Consider the following 15036-nt stretch of genomic DNA (forward strand, 5'->3'; position numbering starts at 1 on the left):
TGTAATGGGACCATCAGCCAATTTCCAGTCACTCGCTACAGTCAATATCATGCGCCGTTTCAGTATGGATTTTGAGAGGTTTAATGCAGTAATCCAGAGAGAGTAAAGTCCATTTTGTGTCCTTTGCAACTACAGTACGTTTATAACGAACACACTTATAACGAACTGACGGATATAACGAACTGATTTTTTTCCCCACTTTTTGCTATAGTTATGCTGTATATATGCTTATAACGAACTACGGTTATAACAAACTAAAGTTAGTGGTCCCTTCGAGTTTGTTATAACCGTAGTTTACTGTAGTTACTCATTCACGCATTCGTTATAACCGTGTTCGTTATAAGCGTACTTTACTGTACCAAATCTTTCATGATGTTGATATAGGTTGTCAAGGACAACAATACGTAAGGTATTTACAGGAGTTCAATATTTAAGTTAAACGCCAAAAGTTTCAAACATCACATTCATGATAGTAACTATGACTGTCTGATAGTTAAGTTAACCCAATGCCATGGACAAGTGAGCGTTCTATCTTTTTCATCTGGAGCCATTTCAGGTAGATATCGATACGCAACATATTGGGTTATCAGTATTGATCTGATTGTTATCAATACATAACGTCCCAGCGGTGTCATCTTAGGGTAGCCTTGTGGTTAAAGTGTACGCTCGTCAAGCCGAAGCATGAGCATGAGTGAAGCCCATGGTGTCTCCCCTTAACCCGTGATACATCTGGAATATTGCTAAAAGCGGCTTAAAACTACATTCATTCATTTAAGCATAGATAATAACTCAATTCCAGTTTCTTTATATCTGATTAAATACAAAACGAAATGCGAATCACTTAAATCATTGCTACAGTTTGATCGAACGAGTCGCACTCCACTTAGGAACAATTACTACTAATTAACTCGGGTATTCTTAATGTACAAGTCGTGGGCGCAATACAATCCTATTAAGCAGAACCTCGTTTGTCCCGCCTTCCGGGATATAGTTTTCAAAACTTCTGTGTATTTTTTTATATCCTTTTTATCCTTTTTATCATTTTATCAAGACACATTTCACGTACGAAGGATTCGTTATTCCTGAGATTTGTGTTAATCGATTAACGGATGAGCCAGTTTTTTCCATACCTGTCACTTTCCAAAGTGTTTTTTTTTTGCATATACGTGCATATAATGTTTATGGAATATTAAACATCTCATCTCATAAACCAGATAAAACAACTGGTCACATGTGAGTTATCGCGTACGGTTGCAAGATACGTCTCTGTGTTCTACACACATTGTGGCTAAGTCAGTAGCGTCTATATCAATATTTACTCAACAACGTCTACATCAAATATGGTATGGTAAAATGGGTTATTGACACATACAGGATGTGTACAACATTTTGAGCCCAACCGTTGATTTCATAAATATAGAGCCATATCGTTTTTTCGACTTACATGTATCTGCGTGACTGTAGATATAATCATGAAAACAGTCGATATCATTCAGCGTTAAGTTAAGTACAAATTGACGTTGTTCCGAACTGCTTTCGATAACCGTCATCTGCAGTGCTTTATAACAATGTGATAATGTTTTAATAATATATCTATATTTTTATAAATAATTTTCTTTTCTGGGCAATGGTGTTTCTAAACAAAAGAGACAATATCGAATTCAGATACTGGTATTGAAGTAACATAGTTTTGTTTAACGCCGCAGTCAGGAACATCCCAACTTTATCTCGACGGCCTGTACATAATCACGCCTTGGCCAGGCAAACCAATGGTTGATAGCACGACCATATGACACACACAGACATACGCATGTATACTCTTTTAAAACGTGATTGTCATGAGAGCGTCTTGGCCAAAATATGTAAACCTTTATATCTCGAAAATCTCGAAAATCTATCGTGATATCCGTTATTCGAACATGTAGAGTGCAGAGGTGTTAGAACTTAGTGAAGGGACTTGCTTGGTGGTCTAAATATAGACATAGCTATGGTGCTACCACTAGGGCAGGACATGCTTACCATTTTCGCGAACACCTGGTACCATCACTGATTGACAGGGATCCATTCAAAGAATTTTCACCACTATTTTGCCTTTTACGCCCAATGGAATCTGCTTCGGCAGATAATCGAGACTGATTATTCGCGTTAGTGTTTTATGTTAAACTGTCGAACAATGGCAAGAACTAACCATAAAATTGTACTTAACGAAAGTGTTGTTTGTTTGTTGTTTAACACAGCACTCAAAATTCCAGCTATATGACGGCGGTCTGTAAATAATCGAGTCTGGACCAGAAAAGCGGGGTTGATGACATGCATCAACCAAGTCAGCGAGCCCGATCCTCGATCCCGTTAGTTGCCTCTTACGACAAGCATAGTCACCTTTCATGGCAAGCATGGGCCCCTGAAGACCTATTCCAACCCGGATCTTCACGGGTCACTTAATGAATCTAGCTTTTTGAGAAGTGTTATATATTTTTGACTGGAAACAAATCCTCGAAATATCAAACCATAAACTAAACTTCAGGAAACTATGAATGAAATGTAAAAAAAGAAGAAAAATGTTCATAATAAACACCTGTAACGTACAGCATGCACACTGAGAAAACAAGAGACCACTGTAAAAGAGAAATTTCCCTGCATCTGGCTACATTTTTTCAAACGTCATAAGCATTTCCGTTTTAATTACATCATTTCCGGTTTTTGAAAAGACGTGTCAGCAAGGCTTTCAATGTATGAAAGTCCTTGCTGTTTAACATGGCCTTTATACACATCATGTATAAAAGGCATTTCTGAAGCATCTGTTATAATCGAAAAGGTTTTGTATGATGAGAAATTATAATCCATATTTTGACAATCTTTTGCATCATCATCAATTATGATTCATGTTTTGACAACGTGGTTTCTTGTCCAATTTCATGTTTTCGATTCCAATCATAAATACTACATTATAGAGTACACGCGCATTTTAAAACGTCTACTTTACGAGCACATTCAAAATGTCACTTCTGTTTGAAGCGGTATGTGGTGTTACAAGTATGAAGCTTCCACTTAGACATTAATTTCTGAATAAACTATTTAGATGTCATATCATCAGAGAGTGACCTTCAAAAAGACCTTGACATATGACACAACTACACATATTGCATATGATAGATGTTGAATGAACTATTTTAACTGATGGCAGAATGCTTTGACTTTTCATGTATTGAGCCGAATTTCCTGATATTTGAACCAGATTTCATAGTGTGACCTTGAGTGACCATGACCTCATACAGAGGTTGATGCGATCGTCTCCCCAATCATAAATGGTTACGTTATCGTGTACATAAGCTTTGTTGAAGCATTGTCTCTACTTCAAGATCCTCTAGTCATGAAAGACTCCAAACAACAACAGGTGTAAAATGACGGAAATTTTCACTTAAGCAATTTACAAAATATTTTGGTAACATTTCAATATATTTTGGTAATATTTCAATTATTCCAAACATGTTTATATTCCATTTCATCACTAAGTGATTGAAAAAGCTGGATTAAAAGAATTCGAAAGTCAATGTATATATTTAAAAAAAATAATGTAGCTTCTAATCCATGCATAATTAAACGACTAAATTGCCTAAGTGAAAATTATAGTCATTTTACAAATTGATTGTAACATATACAAACATGAGGTTTGGAGTCTGTCGTAATCACTTGATTGTCTGGTTCAAATTCGTTAAACAACAAACAAACATTGTATGGTTGATGAGATCAACTGGGGCTGCTAAATGACTGTAAGAAATTCAGGCAGGCGGAAAGAAAGGGAATTACATTTTGACTTTGATTCTATTTAGACTATCTAGAGAACATTTAAACGATGAAACCGTGTAAAACAATTATTACAAATAACCAGACAAACTTAACGCTATTATTAGAACAAAGAAATAATTTATATTGCAAGGAAGTTGTACAGTGTCACGTTACACAGCCCGTCTTGAGCGAATATCCGGATTGAAGCATTGAAGTAAGTATTTATATAAACAGTCTGGCACAATGACTCAAACACATAACACATTCCTGTTCGTCTGTTTATACTGTATGTCAAGCATGCTTACATTAATTTCTTTTTATAGACAGCTTCTGAACAGAGACAATAGGGTGTTGGTGCCAGATACTAAGCAACAACGCTGTACAAAGATCGATGAAGAATGGCTGAAGATTATGTGATTGTTAAGTTCCTTTATTTCTCTGAAGTGCCAACTTTGAATGACGAAACCATCTGACATCCTTCCTCAAGTACACACACTTGTTGTCCTGGTTTATCGTCCTCCTTATAAACTGTGACGTAACCTAGACTTGATCAGACAATTGCTGCTTTCTCAGGTTTCTTGAAGGCAGGATGAACTCCAATCGAATGGTTTTATCCAACAGATCAATGTTTTTAGAGATGAAATGATGGAGCATGACTTGAATTCCCGACGCGAACTGATCTGTGTTGGACCCGGCTCGAGAAATGGTTGTGTTAGAGTATCTTACTGTACAGGTTGTCCTTAAGACAGAAACTATGCGCCATGGACTCAAGTTCCTTTACAGATTCAAAATAATATACTTTCACAAATGCCTCATGGTTTCATTTTTACCTCAATTGTGAATGACACGTTGACGTTGTATTGCCTAAAATTGTGGATGACATGTTGACGTTGTATTGCCTAAAAATGTGGATGACACGTTGACGTGTTACTGCACCAAATCGTGTATGAGACGCCGATGTATTATTGCCTATAAGCCTCTGTAAGGTGACTGTTATTATCACACTGTAATGGGACCATCAGCCAATTTCCAGTCACTCGCTACAGTCAATATCATGCGCCGTTTCAGTATGGATTTTGAGAGGTTTAATGCAGTAATTCAGAGAGAGTAAAGTCCATTTCGTGTCCTTTGCAACAACAGTACGTTTATAACGAACACACTTATAACGAACTGACGGATATAACGAACTGATTTTTGTCCCGACTTTTTGCTATAGTTATGATGTATATATGCTTATAACGAACTACGGTTATAACAAACTAAAGTTAGTGGTCCCTTCGAGTTCGTTATAACTGTAGTTTACTGTATTATGAAACTAAAATTGTGCGTACATGCTTACATGACATCTCATATTAAGTACAATGAACAGGAGGGATGGTCAGAGAGAGGTCACGGGTGGCCCAGGGGTTTGGTGCATTACAAAGTTTTGTATACAGAACAATTTGTGAGTCTGGATCCAGCGGACAGGGGATTGAATTCATGATTCCTCTGATTATGATTATGACTCAGGTCTGTCAGCAGCACACAAATGCGGGAGGATTTCACCAAAGCGGTAAACATCTGGGTAATGAATCCGTTTGGGGATACGTCCAAAATGATTCAGCCTACACAGCGTCAACTCACACCCAGGACCAAGATTTGTCATGCATCTACATCAACAGGACATCGTTCATCTCTGAACCCTGTTGCATACCCAGATATTGTATGTAAACTTATTCCCAGTATTACAGATGGTGGATTGCACTAGCACTGTATTATAACTAATGAAAAGCAATACATAAAGTCTAAAAATCAGTCACGATTTTCCATTATCAATGACTTTCATTACGTGATGTTGAGCGTTCTGCGTGAATGAGTAACTACAGTAAACTACGGTTATAACGAACTCGAAGGGACCACTAACTTTAGTTTGTTATAACCATAGTTCGTTATAAGCATATATACAGCATAACTATAGCAAACAGTCGGGACAAAAAAATCAGTTCGTTTTATCCGTCAGTTCGTTATAACCGTGTTCGTTATAAACGTACTTTACTGTACCAAATCTTACATGATGTTGATATTGGTTGTCAAGGACAACAATACGTAAGGTATTTACAGGAGTTCAATATTTAAGTTAAACGCCAAAAGTTTCAAACATCACATTCATGATAGTAACTATGACTGTCTGATAGTTAAGTTAACCCAATGCCATGGACAAGTGAGCGTTCGATCTTTTTTATCTGGAGCCATTTCAGGTAGATATCGATACGCAACATATTGGGTTATCAGTATTGATCTGATTGTTATCAATACATAACGTCCCAGCGGTGTCATCTTAGGGTAGCCTTGTGGTTGAAGTGTACGCTCGTCAAGCCGAAGACCCGGGTTAGATTCCCTTCATGGGTAGCATGAGTGAAGCCCATGGTGTCCCCCCTTAACCCGTGATACATCTGGAATATTGCTAAAAGCGGCTTAAAACTACATTCATTCATTTCAGCATACATAATAACTCAATTCCATTTTCTTTATATCTGATTAAATACAAAACTAAATGCGAATCACTTAAATCATTTACACTTCTGTGTATTTTTTATCCTTTTTATCCTTTTTATCATTTTATCAAGACACATTTCACGTACGAAGGATTCGTTATTCCTGAGATTTGTGTTAATCGATTAACGGATGAGACAGTTTTTTCCATACCTGTCACTTTCCAAAGTGTTTTTTTTGCATATACGTGCATATAATGTTTATGGAATATTAAACATCTCATCTCACATAAACCAGATAAAACAACTGGTCACATGTGAGTTACCGCGTACGGTTGCAAGATACGTCTCTGTGTTCTACACACAATGTGGCTAAGTCAGTAGCGGCTATATCAATATTTACTCAACAACGTCTACATCAAATATGCATATGGTAAAATGGGTTATTGACACATACAGGATGTGTACAACATTTCTAGCGCAACCGTTGATTTCATAAATATACAGCAATATCGTTTTTTCGACTTACATGTATCTGCGTGGCTGTAGATATAATCATGAAAACAGTCGATATCATTCAGCGTTAAGTTAAGTACAAATTGACGTTGTTCCGAACTGCTTTCGATTACCGTCATCTGCAGTGCTTTATAACAGTGTGATAATGTTTTAATAATATATCTATATTTTTATAAATAATTTTCTTTTCTGGGCAATGGTGTTTCTAAACAAAAGAGACAATATCGAATTCAGATACTGGTATTGAAGTAACATAGTTTTGTTTAACGCCGCAGTCAGGAACATCCCAACTTTATCTCGACGGCCTGTACATAATCACGCCTTGGCCAGGCAAACCAATGGTTGATAGCACGACCATATGACACACACAGACATACGCATGTATACTCTTTTAAAACGTGCTTGTCATGAGAGCTTCTTGACCAAAATATGTAAACCTTTATATCTCGAAAATCTCGAAAATATATCGTGATATCCGTTATTCGAACATGTAGAGTGCAGAGGTGTTAGAACTTAGTGAAGGGACTTGCTTGGAGGTCTAAATATAGACATAGCTGTGCTGCTACCACTAGGGCAGGACATGCTTACCATTTTCGCGAACACCTGGTACCATCACTGATTGACAGGGATCCATTCAAAGAATTTTCACCACTATTTTGCCTTTTACGCCCAATGGAATCTGCTTCGGCAGATAATCGAGACTGATTATTCGCGTTAGTGTTTTATGTTAAACTGTCGAACAATGGCAAGAACTAACCATAAAATTGTACTTAACGAAAGTGTTGTTTGTTTGTTGTTTAACACAGCACTCAATATTCCAGCTATATGACGGCGGTCTGTAAATAATCGAGTCTGGACCAGAAAAGCGGGGTTGATGACATGCATCAACCAAGTCAGCGAGCCTGATCCCCGATCCCGTTAGTTGCCTCTTACGACAAGCATAGTCACCTTTTACGGCAAGCATGGGTTCCTGAAGACCTATTCCACCCCGGATCTTCACGGGTCACGGGAATCTAGCTTTTTGAGAAGTATTATATATTTTAGACTGGAAACAAAACCTCGAAATATCAAACCATGAACTATACTTCAGGAAACTATGAATGATATGTACAAAAAGGAGAGAAATGTTCATAATAAACACCCGTAACGTACAGCATGCACACTGAGGAAACAAGAGTCCTTGGAGAACATAGTGTAACACCATGGAACTAGTCTGGGAACATCCCCGAAGGCTTTCTGTAACCGTCAAGGACCACCTCCTGGTTTGGTCTGTACCTTCAAGGTACCATGCTTGGAGCTAAGGGTATTCATGAAAACTCTACCACACTCAATTAAAAGAACGGAGTATGAGCCAACCCAAGTGACACATTCAAGAAGCTTCTCAAATGGATCGCTGTAAACGCGAAACGTGTCAGCGTGTCTTGCCTTACATGCAACATCCTTTGAAAAGAAGGTCAAGGAGACCTCGTACGTCTAGGACATAAGTCAGTAGAGTATTGCACCGCCTTTGGCACATTTTGCAGCCACATTACAACGCGGGACACCGTGAAAAGGATTCACACATTATATCCGTGGGTTTGGACGTGTATGGTGCTGACAAACCTAGAAAAATAATCTGGACGAATGGGGATTCGAAGCCCCTATCATCGGTTTCTTGCATGTCCAAAGGATGCGCACATCGAGTTGCGACGCCTTAGACGACTGGACCACCGATGCCGAGGTACCTCATGGACCAGGGCACTGTTCCACAAAGTGATCTTAGCTACGACTATCGTAAGACAGTGTTAAAGTATGGGACTTACGATCACCTTAGCGCTAAGATGGCTTTGTGGAACGGGGCCCAGGGTTTTAGTGGAGATATAGTCAGGAAGAAAGACTGGTTATCCCTTAAAACTCGTATTGGGATTATTACGGACACGATACAGTGATACAATGAATAGAGTAGATGACATAATGACATTATGACTGCATAGTCAAGTCCAGTGCACGCCCTGGATCTGTAACAGACTCCCAAGTTTGTATTTCTATCAGTGAGACATTTGCTGTTTGCAACATAAATGCTGCAATATATGTTTTCTTACACACCTGTGAGTGAGAAACCCATTTGAGATATCTAGTATCAAACGTGTTTGTGAGATCGAATTCCAGACCCGTTACTGGCTACTCCATGGTGATGACCTGAGGTCAGATTATGAAGGACTACTTTCCTGATCGAAAGTTATTGATAAGTTACTCATGCTTCAGTCGAAAGTTCACCTAAGTCTGTGTTAAACGTTATGGTTTTAGGGTGTTACCCCCTGGATTCCACAGCGACATATATGTCCCGACTCATCAACCCTCACTTCGAAGTCGAATGAAATTCAACAGACACCATGCATACTAATACACTTCACAGTTTTGAATTCTGTGGGAATGTCCCTTTCTCTTTACATCATGCACTGCCATTTTAGGCAAAGAAAAACTACTGAACGTGGCCTCTGACAGTTAGGTACATCGTAATTCTCGCCATTTTTGATACATTACTATATCATCCACGGCGTTAATTATTTACCGTGTGTTTAGAAATCTAAATATCGGATATTTACTGGAAGAACTGAATTTCAAAAATAGCATATTAGTGATTACATGTACATTTCTATCTATTTTTCATCAAACCACGCCACGAATGGTAATTATGAAACATCGCGGATAAGCCTAGAATAATTTAGAATGTTATGGAAAATACGCACAAACGCCGAAGTGAACATTGCGCCATATTGGATACAGTCTTTACGTATACAAAATCACATTTCACGTATGCAGGTTATAAGACACGTATTATGCGTATACTTCAAACATATTGTTACATTGAAAACATAAAAACAAATAACAGTATGCAGATTGTCTGATTGTTGATTACTTACATGACACATTTGTGTATATATGATCCCTCGATCAACGAAAATCCTCCTGTTTAAATCCCGCGTTGCCTACACGCCATTTTGTCAAGGTCGGTGGTCACCGGTACTGATGTCATACGGAAGAAAACAATGATGTACATATTTGTAATTTCTTGGAGGTGAAAATTATTAACTCTGCATCCAGCGTGTTCCTTGGTCTTATCTCGTTTGCATTATCATCAGCGCCTTGATAATCCACGGATATGACGGTTGGTTGGTTGTTTAACGCCGCACTCAGCAATATTCCAGCTATATGACGGCGGTCTGTAAAAAATCGAGTCTGGAGCAGTCAATCCAGTGATTAACACGAAATCTGTTTGTGTAGGGTCAAATTATTTTAAGTAGTAAGCAGTGACGAATGACGTCACTCATGACTCATGACACACACATACACTCATGACGTCACTTGTGTTATGTATAAATGCGCCACTACGATCATGAAAGTAGACAAAATGAATCGATTCGATGCTAAAAGATGCGATTGTAGTGCGTGTAGGAAACAGATTACTGCACTCGTGCGTGTCAGAAACCATTTATCTTACAACTAGTTGCTTCAAAGCGAATCTAACTCGCTTTCTCTCGTTAGATACTTTTTGAAACAACTCGTAAAATTGTGTCACGCGCTGTATGAAAGCTTTAGCAATGCATATGTAGCCACCACAAACACTACCACCCACCCCACGCACCCAGCCCACCCCAGTCCACCCCGACCCCTTACACGCTCAATGTCGCCACACACCCACAGGCACGCACGAACACACACAGGCAAAAAAAAGTTAACCACTGTCCAAAATAAGCACATCCAAATACCATTCAGTACGCATGTATTGATCCCCAAACCTCTCACCTTCCTTATTTGCCGTCTTCGCTGTGCAAAATTATATATATTGTACGACTGATTGCCTTCTTCCATGAAAAGTGTAACTTAAAAAAAACTTACAGTTCTCTTTTCCCCAGATTTCAAACTGCGGAATTTGATCAATAACTCTTTTTTTCACCGAAATAACCTTCGTCTTTAATATATCTGATTACATGCGCGTTAAGCGCGAAAATAGAAATCACTCGCAATTCTTTATATCTAGTGAACTACCATGTTCTTTTACAGATATAGCAACTCTGAAAGACTCCGGTCCATTATAACTGAGCGAATGACAAACAGCGAATCTCGACGGATTTTCGTGGATTTTCTAAGTGAGAGCTGTACAAGAGGCCATTTGATATTTGGAATAACTGTCTGGACCAGACAATCCAGTGATTAATATCATGAGCATCGATCCACGCAATTGGGATCGATGATATGCATCAACCAAGTCAGCGAGCCTGACCACCCGATCCCGTTAGTCGCCTTTTACGACAAGCATAGTCGCCTTTTAGGGCAAGCATGGGTTGCTGAAAACCTATTCTACCCCGGATCTTCACGGGTCACATAGGCTTGATCATGAGACGTCACTTAGAATGTGCTGGTTTCATAGCCCCTATAGCCTTAAGCCTCTAGTCTATGTTACATCGATATGCATGCAATCCACAGCGTCTGTCAATGTGCCACGTCGATGAAGATGTATGTTAGGCTGAGTGGAGAAGATGACGGACGAGATGTAATGAGGTCCTTTTAGTGCACTGCATCTTTATAATGTATTTAATGAGGCAAACTTGAAGAAGCCGTTGTTAAATAAATCACACTTGTTCATATGAATGTTGTCAACAGATTTAGAGGCACATTTGTAATTGCTGAAACGTGTCCACGAAAACATAATGAGTTTTTTCATGTGAAAATTTTTCGAACACCTAGTATCATTAATATTTGATGGCAAATCGTATCATATTCATTATTATTAGAAAACGGTCTTTATCGCTTTCATTTGCAAACATAGAGGCAGCATCCATGTTACAGCTGGATAGAGCAGTATCTATGTAGTAGCTATGTTAGTGTTATGAAAAAGACACCAAGGTGTTGCATAGCGTCCTGCTATAGTTGATAAGGTCAGCATTAAAGTGAAAATACATGTATGTAGATAGCATCCAGCCTCAGAAACAACAATTATGTTCATTCCCAACCAATGACCTCCGCACGCCTTGAAACATTTGCAAGCACCGATTCCCTACAGACTAATTTGACCTAGTTAAGTCAGTTTCCCTCCCACGTCCCTCTGTCCTCCTGTCAACAATTATAGATCTTTACACAACACATTTTACGGTTGTATGCCCTTGGGAAATATAAATTTCATATGAGTACAACTTTATTTTAAAAGCGTGAGGAGGCCATCGGCCCATGACACATAATGGTTGAAAACATGTCATGCTGGCGAGAGAGTAATACTTGTACATGACATGTTAATTCAATTTCGTTCATGTTGTGTTTTTCTGTCTGAAGCTGCAATTGCTTCCATGCTGCCAGAAATTCTTCAAGACGAATATATCGTTTCTGTGTATCTAAGTAGGTATTACCATACATTGCCTTAAGCTTCGAGCCACAAACAAAGCAAAGCTGAAATATAAGGAATGTACAATACCAAATACAGATACGTGGGTGGATATGTAGAAACCTTGACTCGATGTATTTCCACCTTAAGCTATTTCAATGGATATAATTTCATTGACCATGTTCTTATATTCATTTATTATTTTATTTGTTATTTATTATTTATATTTATTTATTGACAGAAGAGCGGAAGAAAGAAAAATGGCTATTAAGGTTTGTAAAGAAAAACAGAGTTTTCGATTACTGATGATGCTCCATTAGGGTAAAGGGACATGTCCTTGCTCTAGATCGAACTTGAATATCGGCACGGAAAGACCCACGCCAAGTCAAACCACGCCTTGTCGTCGTTACATTTTCTCCTTCTATGGTTGTGTCTCACGTGCTCCAGAGAAACTGTCACAACACCAACGTTTGGTAGTTTTGTCGCTAAATTCCAAACGGCTTCAGTACTACAATGAGTAACGACTATTGTTTTTTTACGCTAGTGTAACATTGATCGATTGTCTTATGACGCATCCATTGTCTAGTTAATTGGAATTCAAGACCTTGCAGTGTTAAGAAGGCTTTCCATCACCTTGTCACATATATTTCACGATCATTATTGCTACAGTAAAGAAACCTGTGACAAGGTATGTTTTCAAAGACCAATTCTATGTTGTTCAGATGAAAGATATGGTATGTAGTATTTGTTCATAAATATTCACAACTTGTTCCTGGGGGCGTATCCTGCGTGTTTCTGGAGCAAACAAGTACTGATTCGAAGCACATACACAACAAATGTTTGAGTGCAAGCTTACTCATTCGCGAACACCTGACCTGAGCATTGTTATTTGACAATCGCGTTTTTATATAGATTTTGTTGTTTTTTTAGTTGGGTACAATTACCGCTAAGGTATTTATGCTTTGAACTTTAACCCTAATGACATATATCCTATATCATTATATCGAAATACTAATCATGAGGATATTTCCCATCTGATATACCTGTTCTCGAAACAGGCTCATCAGAAAAGGAGGGTGCTAGGGTAGCCTATTGGTTGAAGCCATTGCTCGACCCGCTGAAGTCCCGGGTTCGATCCCCCACATGAGTACAGTGTGTGAAAAACCGATTTCTGGTGTGCCACGCCTTGGTATGCCTAGAATATTGCTAAAGAATATTCAAGAAAAGTGACAGCATTATATATGTAAATAATCGTGTCTGGACCAGACAATTCAGTGATCGATATCATGAGCATCGATCCACGCTAATGGGAATTGATTACACGTAGTCAATCACGTCACCGATCCTGACCACCCGATCCACTGAGTCGTGTTTTACAACCAAGTTGATAGGGACCTATATTCGTGCCCAGCAGTAACTGGCATTACTTTGATGAACTTTATAGGTTTCAGCTGCAAATGGAGAACTTTTCATTTTTGTTTTGAATTTGAATTTAATGGTATTTCGATTAAATAATTCTTCCAACTTGTGTATTAGGTATTCTGTCCATTCATTTAAATGTTTAGAAAATATTCTTCATACCTTACGAAAAAACTTCATGGCTTCGAGTGAGTGAGTTGATTTTACTGTTGTTTTATCAATATAATAGAAATACCACAGATATAATGGCTTCATTGTTTATAACCACTTGGGGGTTTGAACTCGTGCTATCGGCGTGACAAGCAAACGCTCTAACCACTGGGCTCAATAAAGCAAAATATTGGATAATGGTTATCAACATAAGAAATCGAAGTCGTTGACGTTAACAACGTAAAAGCGTTATATAACTGCACGAATCCGATGATATTGAATGAATTTAAAGTCGGTTATAAACAGTATTATAAGCTTCTTAGTGAATTATCTTTTGTGACTGACTGACCTGTTTCCCAGCCTGGGTTGCGCCCCCTGGCTTCTGTTGCGTAGCAACTGTCAATATCCGGAGATAGCACACCAGCATGATGACGGCGGGGATGAAGTAGAATAACGACATAACGGATGCCGTGATGGACGGGTTTTGATAAAATGGTTCACAGTTGATTCCGATGTCGTCGTAATAAAACTGATCAAAACCAAACACAGTCGTTCCATAGACAGTAAAACAGATCATCCAGCTGACAACGATGGCGGCGATGACCTTGTGACGCGTCACCAGCAAGCGATAACGCAAGGGGTGAAATATTGATATATATCGGTCAACAGCAACCAAGGTCAAGGACAACGTGGACTCATGGAATAGACTAGAAATAAACAACGCTTGCAGCTTGCACACCGTTTTGCCGTACGGCCAGCAATTGTACAAAGCGGGGTAGATGCATAACGCCGTCACCGTCAACCCCATCGTGCAGTCGGTGCACGCCAACGATGTCATCAACATACGGGCCGACTCCATGAAGTACCCTCGCGTGCAACGTGAATTCAGTACAATAAGACATATGACGTTACCGCCTATGATGGCCGCGGATATCAACGTTACGACGATGGACTTGCTAACAGAATCGGTTGTCGTCGTCGTGCTGTTTTTGTCGTCACAGAACAGGCGTTCATCGAGGCTCATTGTAGAGTCGGAAGCTAGTGTCAGCACGCACAATCTGAATACAGATCACTAGTATCTACGGTGAATCTCATGTTCAGAACGCCACTGAAAGGTGAATTAAACCATCTGTCAGTACATCCAGTGATACCTCTGCTGTGTCGTATTTTCACAGTACATCCAAAGATTATTTTCTGTTATAGCCTACCTTCACAGTACATCCAAAGATTCTTTTCTGTTATGGCCTACCTTCACGGTACACCCAAAGATTGTTTTCTGTTATGGCCTACCTTCACAGAATATCCAAAGATTCTTTTCTGTTATGGTCTATCTTC

The 15036-nt window shown here is 38.9% G+C and overlaps 1 protein-coding gene across 1 annotated transcript in view; it reads right to left on the bottom strand.

The window, feature by feature from the left end:
* The window catches only part of LOC139452131 (beta-3 adrenergic receptor-like), a 35516-nt gene extending 20791 nt beyond the window's left edge, over window positions 1–14725 (bottom strand). Inside the window, exon 1 of the mRNA XM_071233466.1 lies at window positions 14051–14725. Within this exon, the coding sequence (XP_071089567.1) occupies window positions 14051–14725 (675 nt within the window). The remainder of the gene's footprint in view (window positions 1–14050) is intronic.
* Between the last annotated feature and the right edge of the window lie 311 nt (window positions 14726–15036).

The sequence above is a fragment of the Haliotis cracherodii genome, unplaced genomic scaffold (assembly GCF_022045235.1).
Source record: "Haliotis cracherodii isolate W230 unplaced genomic scaffold, xgHalCrac1.p SCAF_9, whole genome shotgun sequence".
Taxonomy (NCBI): domain Eukaryota; kingdom Metazoa; phylum Mollusca; class Gastropoda; order Lepetellida; family Haliotidae; genus Haliotis; species Haliotis cracherodii.